Source organism: Mus musculus, chromosome 11 (genome assembly GCF_000001635.26).
Source record: "Mus musculus strain C57BL/6J chromosome 11, GRCm38.p6 C57BL/6J".
In the NCBI taxonomy this organism is placed as follows: domain Eukaryota; kingdom Metazoa; phylum Chordata; class Mammalia; order Rodentia; family Muridae; genus Mus; species Mus musculus.
The window spans coordinates 46,211,846-46,232,620 of NC_000077.6; the positions used below are offsets into that span (position 1 = coordinate 46,211,846).

General features: G+C 48.1%; 1 protein-coding gene across 6 annotated transcripts in view; it reads right to left on the reverse strand.

Annotated features, from left to right (window-relative positions):
* The window catches only part of Cyfip2 (cytoplasmic FMR1 interacting protein 2), a 119,011-nt gene that overhangs the window by 17,997 nt on the left and 80,239 nt on the right, over positions 1-20,775 (reverse strand). For all 6 annotated transcript variants that reach the window (NM_001252459.1, NM_133769.3, NM_001252460.1 and 3 more), the window contains 3 exons: positions 12,217-12,360; positions 10,765-10,855; positions 9,491-9,621 (listed from right to left, as the gene is read on the reverse strand). In NM_001252459.1, the coding sequence (NP_001239388.1) occupies positions 9,491-9,621; positions 10,765-10,855; positions 12,217-12,360 (366 nt within the window). The remainder of the gene's footprint in view (positions 1-9,490; positions 9,622-10,764; positions 10,856-12,216; positions 12,361-20,775) is intronic.

Below are 20,775 nucleotides of genomic sequence, written 5' to 3' on the forward strand. Positions count from 1 at the left end.
GAGTGCCAGGATGGAAGCCAGGCAGACTCAGTAAAGCTTCCTTTCAGCATGCCCCTGCCTCAGCTCTGCCCTGAAGAGGGGCAACCCTCAGAGGAGTTAGGTTTAGGTATTTCCCCCTATTGAGCACCACGAGAAAGAATTGGTTTGTTTGTTTTTCCCTGAAAGCCCCTGAAATGAAAGGCAAGTCATCTAGCTATGACCTGCGGGAAAACAGAGGCCAGCAGAAGGTTCTCTTGGGACTGCCTGTAGGTCCCACATGGCCTCTTTCTAATCTGGATTGAACAACTTCACAGTTCATTCGAATTTTCTTGTTCTTGAGCTGACACTTCCTGGTCAAGCATCAGATAGCTGGGGCAGAGTTCAGTACTAGCTGAGGCCCAAGTTTTACAAATGAGATAAAAGAACTGGCTCTGAGGTACAGGCTACCAACGAGAATCCTCCCATGGGCTGGAGGTGGCTGGGAGAAACACAAGTTTTCCTAACTTCGCATCTGCATCTTCCTGCTGTGTTGTAACTACTGTAGCTACCCAGGACCTCTTTTCCTAACTTTTCTGATTCCTGGTTGGTTTTCTTTCCCCTCCTCCAATGCTACAGGGTGAATAGCCTTAGAAGGTCCATGCAAAGACCCCCAGGGGATAGTTTGTCACCATGGCTGTGACTGTTCTGAATCATAGACAAAAAGCCAGGTCCCACTGCTACATAATTACCTTCAACATCAAACACTGAGATCAGCTAAAAGTAAAAGACTTCTCAGCAACATAGAATATATAATCAGAGTCTCATTTGATTTAGCTTTTTAAGTCTCATTTTTATAGCTTTTTTTTTTTAACCATGATGTAAAGTCTTTTGTGTGCATGTGTATTTGTGCATGAGACAGTACATGTGTGGAGGCCAGAGTACAATTGTGTGTGTGTGTGTGTGTGTGTGTGTGTGTGTGTGTGTGTGATGTATGTGTGGAGGTCAGAGGATAACGTCAGATGTTGGTCTTCACTTCCTAGCCTTAGCCACTGGATATTATTGAATGCTGCACACACCAGGCCGGCCAGTCCTGTAAGCTTCTGGGGACTCTCCTGTCTCTGCCTCCCATCTCATCAATGTTGGACCACCAGGGTGGCTGATGTGTGCTCCTGCATCCAGTCTCTGGGGATCCAAACTCAGGTCTTCATACTTCTCCCACTTGTACCTTATTCTCAGACCCATCTCCTCAGCCCCCAGAATGAGTTTTCTAAAGCAAGAAACGACTTTACAAAGAGAAATGCTTTGGTACCAGAGCAGGTGCCAAAGTCAGTAATGCAGAGCTGGGAAGGCACGAGAGGAGTCTGAGGCCAGCCCTGCGTATACAGAAAGACCCCTGTCTCAGAAGAGAAAGAGTCAATGTCGCCTCATCTGGGGACTGCAGTGTGACCATTCTGCTTCTGCACACGTAGCTAAGGGCTGAGCTAACAATCACTCTCAGGACATCTGCATGGACCAAGCATCACACTAAAGTGCATCATTCCTGGGATGCCCGCTAATGGACTGTGGTGAGGGAGGCCTACAGAGCTAACCGGACCCAGGCCTCCTGTACAACTATTTGTTGTTAGCAGAATTAAGTAAAAGTGAACAGGCATTTGGCGTCAGGATCCAAAACTGATTTACTGTAAGGAACCCACATCAAAAGTCTTCAAAGGGTCTGTAGGTGAATTCTGTGCAGCTCTCTGCTTTAACATTTTCTTTCCCATTTATACTTCATTTAAAACGGAGGGGCCGGAAGGACTTCTGCCAAATGCCCAAATCCAGTATGTTTGCAATGTGCTGAGTCTTTGAGGCAGGGGACTCGGCTTCTCTTGGCTAAAGCGAATCACAAAGATCCACCGTGCTTAGATTTAAAACGTCCTTGTGACCCTCATGATGTCAGATTTATGTGGAAAATGGCCTTTGACTCTATCAAGCTCTGCTCCTGGGTTGAAAGAAAATGACCATTTTCAGCTGATTTCCTAGAGAGAATCATGAGACCAATCTCAAAAGAGTGTTTTCTTAAGTAACATCTGGCTTTAAGTCTTAAGGCAATAAAAAGACAAATTCCACTCATGTATTAGGTGGCTGTCTTTGTCAAGTATGCTTGAAGAACTAACTCAGCGAATGAGGCTAAGCGCCTCCCACTACCCCCATCTGGACTCTGGCTTTCTGGTATGAAGGGGGCTCAGGGCCAGGCCTAGCCAGCCAGCAAGCACAGCTCTAAACATTCCCTTATATGGACACACATGTTGTTAGTGTGAGTGTTTCCTGAAGGGCCTGTGGAACAGGCCAGAAATCAGGCTTCCCACACCCACCACGACCCTCTGCAGTGAAAGTATGAGCGGTGGTTTCAGTCCTCATTTGGGTCTCTATTTGCGGATAAAAGTCCACCCAGAACACACCATGTCCGTTCCTGCTGCTGCACAGGCTTCTGGGTCTCAACAGCTCTCTGCAGGGCAAACTAAGTCTGCATTTTGTTGTGTCTCCTCGCCAGGGTAGGCTGCACCATGGATGCTGTTCTCTCCCCTGCCTCTTCTGACTCATGTCCTAGGTGACACTCACCTCTTACCCTCCCCACATATGCTCGGCTGTCAGGGGAATAATAGAATTATCACCCTGGCTCAGATTTATGTCTGATCAACAGGGAAAGACCTGTAGCCGAGACACCGTGGCCTACAAAGCAATGTACAACACCAGCATTTTTTCCTTTGACAACCTGCGGGGTGAAGTCTTTGTTGGAACCAGCCTGCGTGGTGACACCTTTCTAACTTGTGCTGACCTTTAACTTTCCAGCCCTCCAGATAATATACATTTAAGTGTGCAAACATTTCCTTTTAAGGAAGACATGACTGCTGCAATGCCTGGGAAAAATCAAGAATGGAAAGCAGAAGCTGAAAACCCTCTGCTCTCTCACTGCTCTCTCTACCACCCTCGCAGACTTCCAGTCTTCTATGCTTGGCTCGCCAGACCTTTAAAGTTAACAGAACGGCCAGTTTTATGGGTGAGAAAGGCTGGCCTACAAGCATCTGGAATAATATTCTTCAGGAAGTGAGCAGTGACTATCTTAACACAACAGTGTGATTTCTGTTTAGTTTCTGCTTATCTGGGTTTTGCCGACTGGGAATTGACTTCAATCGCCCAGTGAGAGAAAACAGAGAGAGGTGAGCATGGGCAGAAACCGGAGGCAGAAGGTCACACTCGGGGCTGGCTCACTCAACTGCAGAATGTAAAGCCGACAGCCACCCAGCCTTCTGTCCTGCAACCAGCTCCTTAACTAGCTTAACCAGCTCCTTAACTAGCTTAACCAGCTCCTTAACCAGCTTAACCAGCTCAGCTCTGCAGATGTCCTTGTCCCTTAGTGGGTGGCTTCTGCACGCTGAACCACACCTGGATCTTGGCCCATCTCCTGTGCTAGCTATAATCCCAGGGACATCGGCACCCTCAGAATCGTAACGTTCTATCAAAAGACATCTGTTCAAAAGGTCTGCTCACAGAGAAAAGAGATGCCGTAGCAGTTCACAAAGATGCGAGGGAATCAAAGCTCCCTAACATGTCTGAGTGAGAATAAAAATTAACCAGTCTGGGAAATTGTCTGGAGTTGTCTAGTTTCACCATCTGCAAAAATAACCTGAAGTTGCCCTAGATAAGGTACTCTCCATAGGGTCAGGCAATCTCTGGAGTCAGCCTTGTTGTTGCTGAAGACGCTACTGCCACCTAGTGGATGGAGTCAAGGACTGCTGCTTGGCATTCTGTAAGGACAGAACAGGACTCCAACAAAGGATTATCTGGTCTCAGGGGCAGCAGGGCTGAGGCTGAGACTCTGCTCTGTCTGATTCAGTAAGCTGAGTCTGGACTCACTGTAGGAATAACACTCGCAGCAACAGGCTGTTGTGACTGTGGTCCACTGCACTGCAAAGACAGAAATAAGCAACAGCTACAGAGGTAGATGGGATGCTTGTCACACAGCTTGTGTGTGCATGCGTGTGTGTGTGTGTGTGTGTGTGTGACACAAAACTGGCTGATGTGTAATAAGAACGTGGGAACCACAGAGTCATCACTGGGGAAATAGGAATCACCAAGTTGAGAGAATGGCAAAAGAAACAGATTCCACTCAACAGCTGTTCAGAGCCTGCTACAACCAGTCATCAACAGATACTTGGTAAACAGTCAAGTATGGCATGGTGCTCTACACCTGTGCTCTCAGCACCCAGGAGGCTGAGACAGGAGGACCTCAGGCTTGCGACCTGAGACTGTGTCAACAGTCACCATAGCATTTGCCCTGTACCTAGAAGGACGACATTATTTCAATATAAGTCCAAACAGAATTAGAGTTCTGTCTTCTTCTAAACACAGTGTGAATTCCAGATAATGCACTCTGTGGTTGGTTTCACCTTGAAAGACTAAACCAACCACAAAGGGGGGAAATGAACTTAGCAACCTTAGAAACAGCTTGTCCACAAAAGCCCGCTACACTCTATCTACTATGCCTAGAGCCATAATATGTAAACAACACCTACAAACCAATGGGGAAGCCTGAGTAAAGAGTTCACAAAACTCTTAACAGGATTTTATCTAAGAGGGGGTACAAATGACCAACCACACACAGCAAGGGCTTGGTGCCCTTAGACCCATCAAAACCACACTGAGATGCTGGGACACGCCCAGAATGGCCGCAATTAAATACAACTGCCTACCTAAGACACGTCCAGTGTTCACCGTATCTAATCCACAAGAGTACCCGATGGTCAGCAGCCCCAAATGTGCACACTGCTAGTGACAAAATGCCCCATGTTGGTGAGGAAGAAACGGTTTCTTTGGGCCCACAGTTTTGGGGGTCTGAGTTCACTATGGCAGGGAAGGTGAGCAGCAAGGCAGAGAAGCCTATATCATGTCGTCCAGAGAGCAGAGAGAGAACACACCCGCACGTTTACTCTTGAAAAGATTTTCTTTATTGCGTATGGGTATTTGCCTGCATATACATGTATGTACATCATGCTTGCAGTACCATCAGCGGCCAGAAGAGGGGGCCAGATACATCAAAACTAGAGTTACAGTTGGTTCATGTGGGCGATGGGTAATTAATTATTGAGCCATTTCTCTAACTCTATACACGGCCCCAATTTTTCCTACTCACATCCACAGCCCACCATGGTGCCACTTACATTCAGGATGAGTCATTTCCTGTCATCCCTCTAGTTATGTCTTATAGAAATGCCCTTCATAGACACAACTAGAGGGTGTGCCTTGCTCACCTCTTAGGTGCTTCTAGACACAATCAGACTGCAAGTTACGATTAGCCACTAGCATCCAGTCGCTCTAAAACAGACTATTTAACTCACCTACTAACACAATGAGAACCGTCTATAATAAAAGCTGCACAGAAAGTATCGGACGATAGACATCGGACAGGAAAGGAGAAACACATGACGTAATTTCATTTAGATAAGCTCCGAGGAGAAAACCAAGCTCTGGGGGCAGAAGTCAGACCCATGGCGGCTTTGAAAGTACGTAAGGTGGCAGAGAGAACTGCCTACCCCATGGTGACTGCCCTGCTTCTAGACTTGGTGGTGGTGGGGTTACATGGGCTTGGTGCTTATAAGGGTATTTACGTAAGATTTACACAGGTGACTGCACGTGTTCCTTAAAGACCCCACACAACTCCACCAAAGAGAAGAAAGCCAGGTAGATGATCTTTTACAGTCCTACCTCAGCCTCAAACTTGAGACCCATACCACGTAACTTAATGAAGAAAAGACATCCTTTCCAATGCACATTCTTTATACTTTGAAATGAAAGCTGAATTACCGCCATCGACTGGGAAGGTGGGTCACGGGTAATACAAGAAGCTACCTGTAACTGATTTATCAATATGACAGCCATGACAAGTGAAAGCTGGAAATCTATTAGAAGGCAGAAAGTCTGGCAAGAAACATGGCAACAGGATTCGCCCACAACCCCCTGCAGCTACTGATCATTACCATTTTAAACCGATGTCCAGGTCAATGCTAACGCGCCAACACGAATTCCAAGTATTAAGCCATTCTTGGTGCGGCTAAATGCCCCATTGACCTCTGCCTCTCCTTCCTGAAATCCAGGGACAACTGACTGCTGATCATTAGGTCTGATTAGTTCCCGTTCATTCCTTAATGGGTTATTCTACAGGTTGTCTGTTTTACAACTTGTAACCCCGCGTTGCATTTACAGACTTGCATCTTTTTTATTTTATTCTACACTCTCTCTTGTGCTCAAGGTGAGAACGGCTGCTTGACCTTATTCTTGTGAAGGGCGTCGGTCTCAGAAGAACGGATGGTCCGGTTCTGCTGCTCTTTCAGGGGAGGTCATTAACCTTCCCCTCCCTCCGTCTTCCTTCCTCTCCCCATCCTCCCATCCCCTCCCACACCCACACTAACTCTTTTCCCTTCTTCTCCTCTTCTCCTCCCATCCTTTCTCTCTTTGCCTTTTTAATAGGAACAATTGATACACCACTTACATATTTAACTTCCACCCTCTATATTCAAAAGGCTCTGGACCCCCATGCCCTGTTGTCAACCCAGCAAGCACAGAATAGTCGGAGATCTCCCCATCTGTCAGAGTAGGAACGCCTTGGGGAGCATGACTCCTGTCTGTGTCACCCCACTTTGCCCAGCCAGATTGTCCTTTTGTCCTTAGCGACAGATCTGGAAAGACAGTTCCTCTGGAGTTAGCCCACAGTGAGAGCAGCCTCTCCTGTCTAAAGCGAGGGCTCTCCCCGCTTCTGAATGTGGGAGCTCACATGTCTGCTCTCCCCTCTTCTACCTCCTCCTTGTGCTCTCGAGGCCTTGATCAATTTTTGCTGCTTCTCCTTATGACTTCTGAAGGCTACGTTGCTATAGCAACCCAGGCCCACTGATCCGTGTTAAAGAACCTGTGATCAGGAAGAGGAGCCATTAGCTGTCTCCAGAGTCCATTTACAAGAGAATACAATTACTTCCCAACAGAGGATGCTCCACAGTGCCATTTAAGAGCCTCTGGGGCAGCTAGGGTCTGAGAGCAGCTGGTCCAAGGGCCTCAAATTAGGGTAAGGACGGACAGCATGACATGCCAGGCTCACCTGGGATGACACAGACCTGTGAATGATCCTCTCTGCTCCTACACTCAGCCCTCACAGTGACTGCTTCCCCCCCACCCCCCAACCTCTCTCTTCCATGGACCCAGACTGACAATAGTCATGCCCTTCTCCTTCACTCTGTCCAGTTGCTGCTCTCTCCCTGTGGCCAACAATACCCTTGAAAGAGTCAGGTCCCTCCCCCTCCTGCTCACAAGACCCCAACAGCTTCCGCCAGTGTCTTGTGGCCAGAGGTTGCCTGCTGCTTGGCTGTCTCTTGCACTCAGCTCCTGCTTGGCCTTTCTATGCCTGGATGCTTTCTGCTCCTTCTAGATAGCGAGTCCTATCATCTTAAACAGCATATCCTCCCCATAGTTCCTCCCCATCCCTGCTGGTACCCTGTTCATATTGCTTACAGAGAGTGTCCCCCTATATGCATCTCATGCTGTCACCTTCTCGTGAGATCTCTGCTTATGTCCCTTTTCAGAAAGATGCCTGACTCCTCTTTGTGGCTGCTATCTAACCCCCAGAGTGGGCAGTCAAACAATCAGCGAGTCAGCTCTCAGCAACCTACACTTTCTGTGTAGGTGAAGGAGGTGCCCAGAGTGTTCCAGTGGACCTAAGAGTTACATAACCCCACATCCCCCCATCTTCATGGTGGAGCACTACTCTGTTCCCTCCCACTGCACCAGTCAGTCCACGGGGGAAACGTGTGGGAACGACCGTGGAGAGCCTCTGGGTAAGTCACATGCGTAGAACAGGGCCAGGGAGGCAGACGACCCACTAGTCAGCAAACGGGACTGGTCCCAGGCTTCCTGAGATGTGTCTACATAGGTAGGCATCCTTGTTTCAGCTCTTAGGATGGTACTGTTGCCCATCAGCACACCAAAGCACACACCACCAGGTCCCAAGCTCCCTCAGTTACCCAGTACCTATTACACACTCCAGAGCCTTAGCATCCAGGCTCTTCCAGCCTCCTCCTGACCCTAAACTCCCTCAGGCCCACAGGTGTCCCTCCCGCCCCTCCCCTCCCCCACCAACTCATTCCCCTTCTGATCCTGATATTTCAGTGATGTTTTCTGTCTCCCTCTTTTGCTCTTCCTCTCCCTGCCTCCATCTTCCCCCTCTCTGTTTTCCCATACCCCTCCTTTCTCTATGTCCCCCACCCTGCTCTGCTCCTAACTCTCTCTTAGCCATGTCCAGTCTGCTGGGCAGGCTCTGTCTGCCCCCCCTCCCCCCTCTCTCCCTCCTTCTGCTCTAGACTCTTCCAGATGCTTCTGGCTGTTCTCTCATATCTACAATAAAAACCTTCCCCTTCCCTTACCAAGGAGTGTTCATGTCAGTTTATATATACACACACACACACACACATACATACATACCCCTGGCTAATTTTTTAGTCCCCCTCCCCCTACCAACCCATGCTTGCCCCTCACAGCACCATAGACATTATCACTATTGTTTCCATGGCAACCAGGCAGATACCTTGGGAACTCACACCCTCAAAGTATTTTCAGCTACAACTTTACGGTGCAACTGAGCATGCCCAGAGGCATTTCTGTCTGTCACATTCATTTTTGTATTATCCTTTCTAGGGACCAGAGAAAAGGCTCAGCAGTGAAACATACTGGCTGCTCCTGCAGAGGACCGAGGTTTGGTTCTCAGTATACACAAGTGTGCTTACAATCTTCTATAACCCCAGTTTCAGGGGATATGATGCCTGCTTCTGGCCTATGAAGGTACTGCACACATATGGCGCGCGCGCGCGCGCGCGCGCACACACACACACACACACACACACACACACACACGTAGGTAAAATATTCACTTTTTAAAAATCCTTTTACACACCTTTTAAAATCATGACCTTAAACATGCCCAGGAACAGTCCTTACCTGGGCATGCTCCTAAATATGAGGATTTGTGCATAAATGTGTATAGACTCCTTGGATAAAATCCCCACACTTTGTTCATGGAGAAATAGCCCTATGGTCCCCTTGCCTGCTGTAGCTAGCAAGCTCTTGCTACTCTTGGTTGTGACTGTTTTGCCCCTGCATTCAGCAAGACCCAAACCTGCTGCACCCTGCACAGGCACACACAGGATGCAGGCAGCAGCTGGCAGCCGCCACTCCTCCCCAGCGCAGTGCTGACTGGCTGGCTAGCAGTGTGCTTTGCAAGAGAACAGATAACTGAGACCTGGCTGCCTGCTGTGAGGCCTGGGTCTGACCAGTGAGGGGTACAGCCAGCCCTGGAGCCCCGGTCTGAGTGCCTCCAGAACCTCTGACCCCTCTGGACTTCTGATTTCAGGAACGAAACCATACTTGTCAGGGCTGAAGCCTTGCCATCTGGGTTTGTGTTGGGGTCCCTCCAGCTTGGGCGCACCATGGTTTCTGTGGGTTCAGGACTTACCAGAGCTTGCTCTATGAGGAGGCAGAACAGGATGGCGTTGCCCACCTCTCGGAGGCTCTGGAACACGTCTGTTTTGAGTTCTGCATACTCGATGATGTCCTTCAGTTGGTGGTGGAAGAACTCCAGGATTCCTGGCAGCCACACGGGGGAGGGGGAGGGCATCAGGGCATGGATACCGGTTAGCCAGGTTTACGGGCTGTGACAACTGAGCCCTAGACTTAGCAACCATCAACATGCCAGTGTTAGGGTGGGGTTCCATGGAAGGATCAATACTAGACAAAGCTCAGGAGGCTGACACAAATTTGGAGCAAAATAAAACACAACCATAATCCTAAATGGACCAGCTGTGGCCCATCTGTTCCTTAAAGGGACCTGAATTTTTAAGGGAAGATTATTATTTTTAGGTCTTATCTATGGAGTTAGGTATTCTACCTATAATACCTCTTTTATTACTCATCATACTATCAACTAGACATTATCATCCTTTCCAGATGAGGCTCAGAGTGGGTAAGTAACATCCCCATAGTCACACAGGCAGGAAGTGGAGCAGCTAGACTTGGACCCCAGAGCCTCTCGCCCGCCTTACCCTCTTCCTGTTCTCAATCACAATCAAGTGGAAAATTATGTCTTAACTTTTGGAAACAAAAAAATATTAGGCACCAGATGTATAGCTTCTATCTATTCCCATCTTGAGTGTTTAAGACAAATACCCATTTCCAGCCTCAGTTTATCTATGCCATCCTGGGGTACCTACCTCCTCTAAGCAGGAAAACAGGAAGGCCTGCTAGAGGCGCTGAAGACCAAACATGTAAATTTTGTCCTTCACTGTTTAAACCAGTGGCTCTCAGCCTTCCTAACGGCGAGACGCTTTAATACAGTTCTTCACATTGTGGTGACCCCCAATCACACATTATGTTTGTTGCTACTTCATAACTGTAATTTTCTACTATTATGAATTGGAATGTAAAGACATATCTGTGTTTTACAATGGTCTTAGGAGACCCCTGTACAAAGGTCATTTGACCCACAAGACGTCGTGACCCACAAGATGAGAACCACTGGTTTAAAGGCTTTTACACTCACAGTGTAACCTCAGCTGGCCAATGGGCATCCTCAGAGAATCGCTACCTCTTCTTGACACAGGAAGATACTACTGCTCAAAGGAATTACAGGCACAGCCAGAGATGTCAGCTACCTGGCAATTTAGAGACTGAAACCCGGAGGAGGCGGGGCCCTGCCCGACCTCAGGTGAGCACTCCTTTCCATCCACCCACCTGGAGAGCCGTACTCGTGCCGAGGCAAACGACAGATTTTCGGCATCACCTCTATGAGCGTCTTCACGTACTGCAGGATGGTGCCTTGGAGCTGCAAGGTAAGAGTGCAGATGGATAAGCTGGCGTGGGCTAGCCCACTGCCACTCCATGTATCTCTGGGCTGAATGTAGGGCACAGTGGGGTACCAGGTTACTGTTGAGACTTGTGGACAGAGTATTTAAAAGAAGGAGAATATTCCCTTTTTTTAAAATAGAAAAGACAGAGTAGACTTTATGACAGATGTGGGATGAGATGGTTTTCAGGGTTGGGGATGCTGAGGATATGAAATGTAATGTAGGCAGGGAACTGTGGAGATTAATGTATGTAATCTAATTTAGGCATGGAAAAAAAAATCACAGCACATTCCTCTTCCTCATTCCCAAGACATCTTTAATCTATGACAGCATTTCCCCCTTTTACTCTGAACTTGGCAAGGTAGTCCTTAATGAGCTATCGCTTCTCAGGGCCGCTTCTCAAGAACCAGACAGAGTAAGCGAGTTTGGTTCATTCTGTATACGGTTGGTTATAAGTTATTTCTCTTCAGGAGCTCATGTTTGGGCCCCGTTTCAGCGGCACGGCAGGGAATTAAATGAAGGTTCAGATGGCCGTACTTGGGGTTTGCACAGAAGGTTGGTAAAGGGGTACAGAACCCCCTGAGAGCCAATGTAGCATTGGTTGTTTTGAAGGGTCTCATGTAGTCTAGGATGGCCTTGAACTTGCTACGTAGCTGAGGAGGACCTTGAACACACATCCCTCCCGGATGCTGGGATTACAAGCTGTTATCGATCGCCACAGCAACCAGCTCTATGGGGATACCAGGGACTGAACCAAGGACTCTGTATCTATCAGGCAAGCACGATACCGAATGAGCCACACAGCCAGCCCATCACCCTCAGTCAGGAGAGCATAGCTGGGCAGAATGATTCTGAATGTCAGAACCAGGATTTCTCAGTGTAGGCAGCAAAAACAAGGAGTAAGTTCTGAGCCACAAACGGGGAGACAAAGGTACAGATCAAGGTGCAGCTAAGAGGGGATGGAGAGATGCTTCAGTGGCTAAGAGCACTTGCTCCTTTTGCTAAAGCAACCACACTCGGTGGCTCACAAATGCTTGGAACTCTGGTTCTGGGGGAGGTCTACCACCCTCTTCTGGTGTCTGTGGGCACTGCATGCATGTGATATACATATAGGTAGTCATACATACATATACATAAATAAAAATAAAAGCTATATTAAAGGAGGTATAAAGAAACACACCAGAAGATATATAGGAATCACCAAGAAATAAGGACCAAGGACTCTCCAGGGTGATGCCAATTGGCAGAGCCAGTGCAGCTAGGTTCAGTTTTCAGCTCAGAAAGCCAATCCTGTGCCCAGCTATTCCACATCCGCAGCAGCACCCAAGCCTTTCCTTACCAAGCTCTTGACGATTTTCAGCAGTTCCTCCATGACCACAGCGATGCCCTGGTAGCCCAACAGTCTGCAGATGGTCTTGAAGTGAGGGGGCCCCACAAAGTTCCGGTAGGAGCTATAGATGTGGCTGTAGGCAATGTTGAGAGGCTGGGAACAGAGGTTGGTACAATGTAAATGAGAGACGCCCTAATGGATGCTCGAGGGGAGTCCTGCAGGCACTTTGCTGCTACCAGGGCTCCCTCTCTGAGATCTCTTAAACACCTTTGCAAAACACTGGTCCTGGAGTGAGATGTGGCCAGCGACTAGAGACAGAGCAAACGTCAGTATGCTGGAGGAGCTGCTGCCCGTGGAGAAAGGATAAGGGGTCCCAGGTAAATATCAAGAATACAAGGAAGCCTGCCACCTCTAACTGTCCCCAGACAAACGGAAGCTTCTCTAAATCAAGACACAGTCTGGGATAAAGTCGCTGCCTTTCTCCCGGAGGTGATTTGGTATCTAGAGATTGGATGTGAGTTAAATAATAAAGACTAGCTAGCTGACTGACCACCGCCTTCTCTGCTCTTGGCCATTTCTATCTATGAGCTGAGGAGCTTTGGTGATGGCTAGCCCTGGAAGTCAGGAGATTTGTGTCTGAGAACCCAGGAAAATCAGCAGGCATTTTGAGCCTTGCCTTCCCATTCCGTGAACGATGGGTATTGGGTTATATTACCAGTGTCAAAACTTTCAGAGCAGCAGGACAGATGTCACAGGTGCCCATTCACAGAATACACACAGTAGAGCCTCCAGGCTGGGTACCAAAAGCTCTGGCCTTGGACCACCACCCTGAGGGAAACTCTAACTGAATCAGAGTTTAAGAAACCTTTCAGAGCTAGGTGTGGTTGTTATGCATCTGTAATCCTATTACTTAGGTAGTTGAGACTGGAGGATTGTGAATTCAAGACCAGCTTGGGCTACATAGTGAAATCCTGTTTGCCTAGCATGAACGGGGGCTCTGGGTTCTATCCTGGCACAGTTGGTAAAGACAGAGGTGATACCTGTCTGTCTGAGAATATGTGGCCAAAACATCAGGTCCTACACTGGTGTTTCCAAAACACTGCTACGTGGCAAGACTCATGCCATGCTCTGTGGGGCTTGCTGTGTATTTTTATCCAATGCACACAACAGAGAAGGCAACTAAGGCTCTGGGGTAGTTAGTCAACTTCCTGCTCAAGGTCACACAGTCCCTAAACGGCTAAGCTTAGACCTGAAGCAGACATGGCCGACTCTGACATCTATGCACTTGCCTCTCCCCCTGTTTTAGGAGTTGAAATCAGCTTTCTGTGATATTCATTTTCTTACCTGTTATTAAAATCTTGTGCATAGCATGCCAATGAGAAGGCTGAACCCGATACTCTATTAGCTGATGTTCTCTGTTAGTTGGTGTAGTTAGAAATTCTACACCGATTAAATGGCAACCACTGGAACACATGTGGAGGCATGCAGGAGGCACACACTCCCTCCTGAGTCATCGGGAAAGATTTAATTAGGTTCAGCCTGTGCTCTGAGTTTAGTATCCTTTCTTATACATGCATTATCCTAACCTCCATAAAGTGACCATCACAGTTCTTAGATTCTTTCACATTGGGGATATGTGAAGCCGGGGAACAGCCAGTGTTCCCATCAGTAACCTGGATGCAAGCTAAACCGGAACACCCACTGGTCTGTCTGGTGAGCTCATGCCTGCACACGGGGAGTCATGCAGAAGAGAAAGACCAGCGTTCTGCACCGAGGATCTGGATCTATTGCAGCAAACTGCCTAAACCCAGGAAAGGGCCTATAGCCTACGTCATCTCTAAATGTGTGGATTGGTTTATGTTGGGAGGGAAATCTCTGCGTATGATGTCCACTGACGTCATGCTGACTCCTGAATGTGTGTGGACTGTGACTGCATAAACCCCGAGTTAAGTCATGTGATGTAATGTGCAGACTAAACCTATCTCAGTGCTTTTGTAATAGGCAACGTTAACCAGCATGTGGAGGGGGCTGTGAGGCACACACACAGTGCTAGGAGGTGTGATCTGGTTCAGGGCCCATCACCAAGGCCTTATTCTGTATTCTTCTGGCTCCTTCAGAGTGGAGGAGCGCAGTGGCAGAACAGGCTTGACTGGAAAGGGGCAGGGACCTTTCGAGGGAGATAGGGAATCGCCACATCTTGCCTGGGTGGCTTGATAAGGTTGTTAAGACTCTGGAAACCATGACCTGTGTAAGGAGGAACCTACTGCTGTGTTCCCTTCCAATGTACACACTGAGCTCCTAACCCCCCAAGTGTGATGGCATGAAGAGCTGGGGACTTAGGTGGGTAGAGTCCTGGTGCATGGGACTTAGTGTCTCCAGGAGAAAAGACGGGTGAGCTTGCTCCCTCTCTATGCCATATAATCGAATGCCCATTTGCAGACCAGACCTTGCTCTGCCAGCACTCGATTCTATGATCCTGAACTTGGACTTTCCACGCACGCTCAAGAGCCATAAGAAATACATACTTGTTATTTCGGCCACTCAGTCTATGGTATTCTTGTTATTACAGACCAAACAAAGCCAAGTACATTTTACTATACAGAGTTATATCCCTGCATGAACGTAACAAAACCCCCACTTTCTATACCATAGCCTAACTTACTTACTTTTCAAAGATTAAAATGCAGACCGATGCTTTGAATTTTCCCCTGCAGCTTTAGGATACTAGGGAATACTAGAGGACAAAGCTTCGGCATGCTCATGGCCAGGGAGACACGTGACAGAGTTCTCGACTCATCCCAAGAGTCTCCTCACTCATACTCAGGCTAGGGATTCTGGGCTTTTCTTATTATCCTAGGAAAACACACAGTCCTAAATCTCCAAAGATCCCATGAAAGGAATTTCTGCCTCTGCATAGTAGGGGTGTTTCAGATGGATACGGGGAGGGTAGTTGTGATGTTTGTATATGCTTGGTCCAAGGAGTGGCACTATTAGAAGGTGTGACCCTGTTGGAGTAGGTGGCCTTGTTGGAGCAGGTGTGTCACTGTGGGTGTGGGCTTTAATACTCTAGTCCTAGTTGCTTGGAAGCCAGTATTCTACTAGCAGCCTTCAGACGAAGATGTCAAACTCTCAGTTCCTCCTGCACCATGCCTGCCTGGATGCTGCCATGTTCCCACTATCATGATAATGGACTGGACCTCTGAACCTGTAAGTCAGCCCCAATTAAATGTTGTCCTTTATAAGATTTGCATTGGTCATGGTGTCTGTTCACAGCAGTGAAACCCTGACTCAGACAGTAGTGGTGATGGAATCAGCTTATTGTTTTGTTCTATTTGAATCTCTATCTTCATTCCTTGAGACTTCCTGATGGGCCCTAGGGTAAGCACAGTGTAATTACAGCTAATTTTAAATCCCAGGATCCTTGTTTATTACTATTTTGTGAGACAGGCTCTTGGTATATAGCTCTGGCTTGCCTGGTATTCACTATGCAGCCCATATTGGCCTTGAACTTACAGCATATTCACCTGCAGGGTCCCAAATTGCTAGCTAGAGGGACTTGAAAAAATTATTTCCGATCCTTGGTTTCTCCTCAGAAGATGGCACTTGAAGTTTAACAGGTAAGATACATAGACCAGTAAGTGAGATGCCATGGACGCATCTGTGGAAACTCATTGATCTTACTTCAGCTGATAAAGATAGCGTCTTGCTCAGCCCTCTCCCTTGAAAAACTATGGCTACAGTGGTAATTCCCTCAATATGGACAGGTTCAATACGAGAGGTCTAATTTCCTATACCATGCTGTGTATCCTGCAAGGGGTTAGGACAGAAATCAGAGCTCGAAGCAGCGAACAGAACATGCCTTCAAATGCAGATTTTGTTCCACATTCAAACCATTGAGGAAGTAAGTACTGCCCTGGACACATGGGCAGCCCTCGCCCAGGGAAGGAGGCTGGGACAGAGGGGCTCAGTCACTCCCTTCCAAGGTGTCATCCCCGCGGCTCTGGCTAGGAGCTCGTCCTTTTTAGCCACCTCTCAAGCCTCCTTCCTCCCCCGAGGACCTCCCAGCTCCTCCTAACAGCTCAAGAAAACAGACTTTCATGTATACGGAGACTGTTCAGCAGGTCTTCCCGATTTTAGGCAGAGGAGAAACACTTTGAAATTATTGTATCACACAAGGGTTAAACAAAATGCCACACACTCCCCCAACCCATTTGGTGCACTTAGGAGGTCTCTGGTGCCAGCCCTATGTCAGGCTAGACGGGAAGTTTATGCCGCCACAGTAGAACCAACGTGAAATCTGCAGACTTCCACTCCACCTCCTAAGTGAGCAAGCTCCCCTCCCCATCCCCAAATCCACTGCATGCAACGGGGAAACGCACACATGCAGAACAGGACATGCACACACACAAACCCCCAAAGGGCACCCCTCTGACCTGCCGGCTCAGCAGGAGGCTGGGCCCTATTGAGAATATGTGGGAATAGGGGAGCCTGGGCATTTTCTGACGTTCAGCAAAGAAAAAACAGGAATGCAGTGTGACTCGGGACGCTGGACATTAGCCATTCATCTCTCAACTCACCACTCACTGTTTCCATTCACTGCTTACTGACTGACCCAGGCTAAGACCGAATTCTGACGGGAGACTAACCAGATATCATGCAGCCCATGGGAAGCCAGATTTGTTTAATGGCATTTTTCTTCATTTTATGTGTCATCCTATGTATGCATATGTACGATGCGCTAGCACATGCCCACGATGAGTGTGTGGAGGTCAGTTTTGAACTTACGTCATCAAGGTTACGCAGCAGGGGCCTTCACCCATTAGGTCATCATGATGGCCTACCCACAAGACTTTAAGAAAAAAAAATGCTAAGTTTGGTCTGAGGCGGGGCGGGGTGGAGGGAGCTCTTAAGTATCACTAGCAGAAAACTTCTACAACAAAACAGAACCAAACAAAAACAACCTCGGGGGACCGAGGTGAGAGCAGGGTGTGTAAAGCCAGTCTAAGCTCCAGGAGAATGGAGCTCTATCAAAGTCCAAACCAAACCAAACCCAACCCAAACAAACTTGACATTGACCATCTGCACCTCCATCTCTCACCCATGGTGGGCATCACCGGCTACTCCAAACAGTGAGATCTATTGTACTGCTAACCCAGTTTGTTGCATCTCTACTCTCTGGAATCACTATGACTGTTTTCAAAGAGCCCAAGAGGAGTTAAAACCCATCCTTACTTTCTGTTTGTGTTGTGGTTTCTCTTGTGGGTGCAGCTGTCCACAAAAAAACACGGGCCTCTGATTAGGGCTGGAGAGCTAGTTAGTTGTAGTTCAGTTCCCTAAAACTACTGCAGGGCAGTATAATAGGATGTATGGATAACACGCCATACCACCTTTGACAGGAACATACTTCATGGGACAGATCCACCCAGTCGCAGGTTCAGATACCTTGCTAGAGCTTGCGCAAAGCACTGATTTGCCTGCCTGTCACTTCCTGATGTTTAGCTGTGGGGCTGGGGCTCCTGGTGTTCTCTGTCCATGGGTTGGTGAACCCAAAGGAGTTGCTGGAGAAAGCTAAAGAAACCACAATCCATTCTCTCTTGAGCCATGAGCTAAGTGCTTTGGAAAAGAGCAAAAGGAGTAGAATCTCCCAGCTCCAAGAGATCACACCTATTCTGTACCACATGGGATGTCAGATGACAGAGTTGATTTCTGGAGGAAACTAAAGCCACGCCTGACCCAAAACCCTTTCTTTATAACCTTTGACAACACAAAGACATACAGAGGTGTCCTTCTTCTTGGCTAGGGTATTTTTGTTTTTAGGACGGTCTCACTATGGATTCCTGGCTAGCTTTGAACTCTCTGTGTACACCACACTGGCATCAAAATCGCAACAGACCAGCCTTCTTCTGCCTCCTGACTGTTGGGGTTAAAGGTGTGTATTAATACACCTACATCTTCCACCTTGTAACTCCTTCATGCTGCCCAGCAGGTTTTCCGTGGCCACCATAAGAAATGACTAAAAACCCGGTACCTTGAAACATTTTGGTGGCGTGAATCCAAAATTAGCAGTTCTGGTCTCCCACTGAGATTTAGCTTGTCTGCATTCCTCCCAAAGATTCCAGCAGAGAATCTGTCACTCACTTCTATGTGGTACCAGGACCCCTGTTTTGTGACCACATCTCAAGATTCTCTAGATTCTCACAACCTCCTGCTAGGCTATTCTCTTGTAAGGCCCCCTGGGACGTTTCAGAGCTCACCCTGACAATGCAGGTTCCTCTGCCTGTCCTAAGTTCTCGCATTAATCACACCTGCAAAGACTTTGTTCTAAAACGGTAAGAGTTCCAGCATAAGGACCATCTGTCTGTGGGATCCATTACTAGCCGCAACAGCTGGCGAGGCAACACCGTCTCCATTTAGAATAGAAGACTCCAAGTCCATGTGGAAACAAGCAGGTGCAGCTCTAAGCATAAAAGCCTTGATGGAGGAAGCCATGCTGTGGAGCCCAGGGAGGGAAGGTGACTGTGCCCTTGTGAGGCTTTTTGATAGTTTTTTTCACCTGGGCTGGTTGGTGTCAATAGCCTAGCTTGGTTAAGGTGAGATGTATTGACATCCAGGCTGATGAAGATGGATCCAGTTGGCTGGAGAGGTTTGGACCCTCTGGACCATGACCTAATGAGGATGTATTGGAAGAGTTGGATGGAGTTCCTACGATCAATCAGTTCATAGCTGAAGTAGAAGCCGTGTGTAGCTAGTGATGAGCATGCTAACAAAAGGGAAGGCCAAGAGTTTCTAAAAGCTGGAATATTGGGAAGTGGTTAAACGAGCGAGTGATCTGCGCTGACATCTGTATCATTCCGAAGGCAGCGCTATGATATTGTAGAGCTCAGGGAAGAGGGTTTGAAAGAATCCGTTCATATATTCGCTCTGATGACATCCTCCTGTGTGGTGGTTCTGAGGTAGGTGTACTGAGACTCCAGACAGCACAGGATGTTCGGAAGAGAAAATGCTTGCTGGCGGGTCCCCCAGTGAGCTGCTGACTCTCACAATTTCCTCAGTTACATTCAGGCAGCTGTGCGTTCTCGGCATGGTCTCTCAGGTCTTTGCTTGTCCGTTATCATTCTGAAATCCATTGCGCCTTGTCCTGTCTCTCTACCTCTCAAGAGATGAGAACATCAAGGCAAAGCAGGTGGGGGTGAGGTGGAAACCCAGATGCAAGCAGTGCCACTGGCTATGGGGGGGCCAGCCAGGAGCCCAGACTCTGACCGCCTGGCCGAGGCTTGAAGCACTGATGTCCTGTAATCTGGCTGGCTCTCTGAGCGTCCAGTCAGCCTGAGTTTCCATCTCTGCTGTGTTTGGTAGTGATGGAAAGACTCACGCTGTCATGTGAATACAAAGAAGCAAACAGGGAGTGTACCACGTGATCCCAGGGGGTTATTTCTGAGTTGTGTGCTACCTTGAACCTTTCTATATTCTTTCGTTTATGCACCACAAGTGACGCGCCAGAAAATTAGAACCAACCATGCTGACTGAAGGGGGAGAAGCGAGGCAGTGCATGCAACTGGTGGTGTGAACCTGGCTTTTGAGGGCCTCAAGACAAAGCTGCAAGTCACACAGAGAAGAGTATTGACCCAGTGGCCTTTTTCTAATAGCCCAAACTACTGTTTCCGATCCCAGCTCGGCACCGACAAGGACGCATTCATCAATACCAGAAAGCAGGCAGTGCGGACATCCTTGCTGCATCCTTGAGTAAACCAAGGCATGACAGAGGGAGGGAATGTGAGGGAATGTGTTGAAGGCCGCACATCCAGAATTTGCCTCTGAGCTGGATACCCAAAAGCAGCGTTGCTCAACCTGTAGGCTGTAACCGGCTGTGCATTATCAGTTGCCCTGCATATTGGATACTTATATTACAGTTCATAACAGTAGCAAAATTACAGTTATGAAGTAGCAATGAAAATATCGTGGTTGGGGGGTCACCACAACATGAGGAACTGTATTAAAGGGTTGCAGCATTAGGGAGGTTGAGAACCACTGCCCTAAAGCCTGCTGCTTGGTTACCACACCTTTCCCAAGGATCAACCTAGCTTGGGGACAGAGGCATCTCCTCAGGTCATTTCTTCATTACCAGAAGGAGCCAGGGACCTTCCTTCAAGGCTGACTCCCTCTGAGAGGAATTTGTTCCTGATACATATCAACTGGGAAGCGCCTGGCCGGATGGCTGAAGAGGTCACAGTTGTACCTAGTGTGGAAAGTGGTGCCTGCTGGTGGAGAGAGAATGGGATCAACTGTCTCATTCGCTGAAAGCTTTGCTGGTTCAGGCACTGTGGGCAAGCGGTAATGCCAGAATCGGGGACTCTATTTCCAGCCTAGCCACTTATCAAACATGTAACCCGAGGAATGCCATGTCTTCTCCTGGGATCTGGTTTCACTGTTTTTGAGACTGCCTGGCATAGCCCAGGAGGACCTGCAACTTCTGATCTCTTTGCCACCACCTCTGGAGTGCCGATTACAGTATATGAAGGGCTGGGGACTGAGCCCAGCAGGCTAGGCAAGCATTCTACCAGTTAAGCT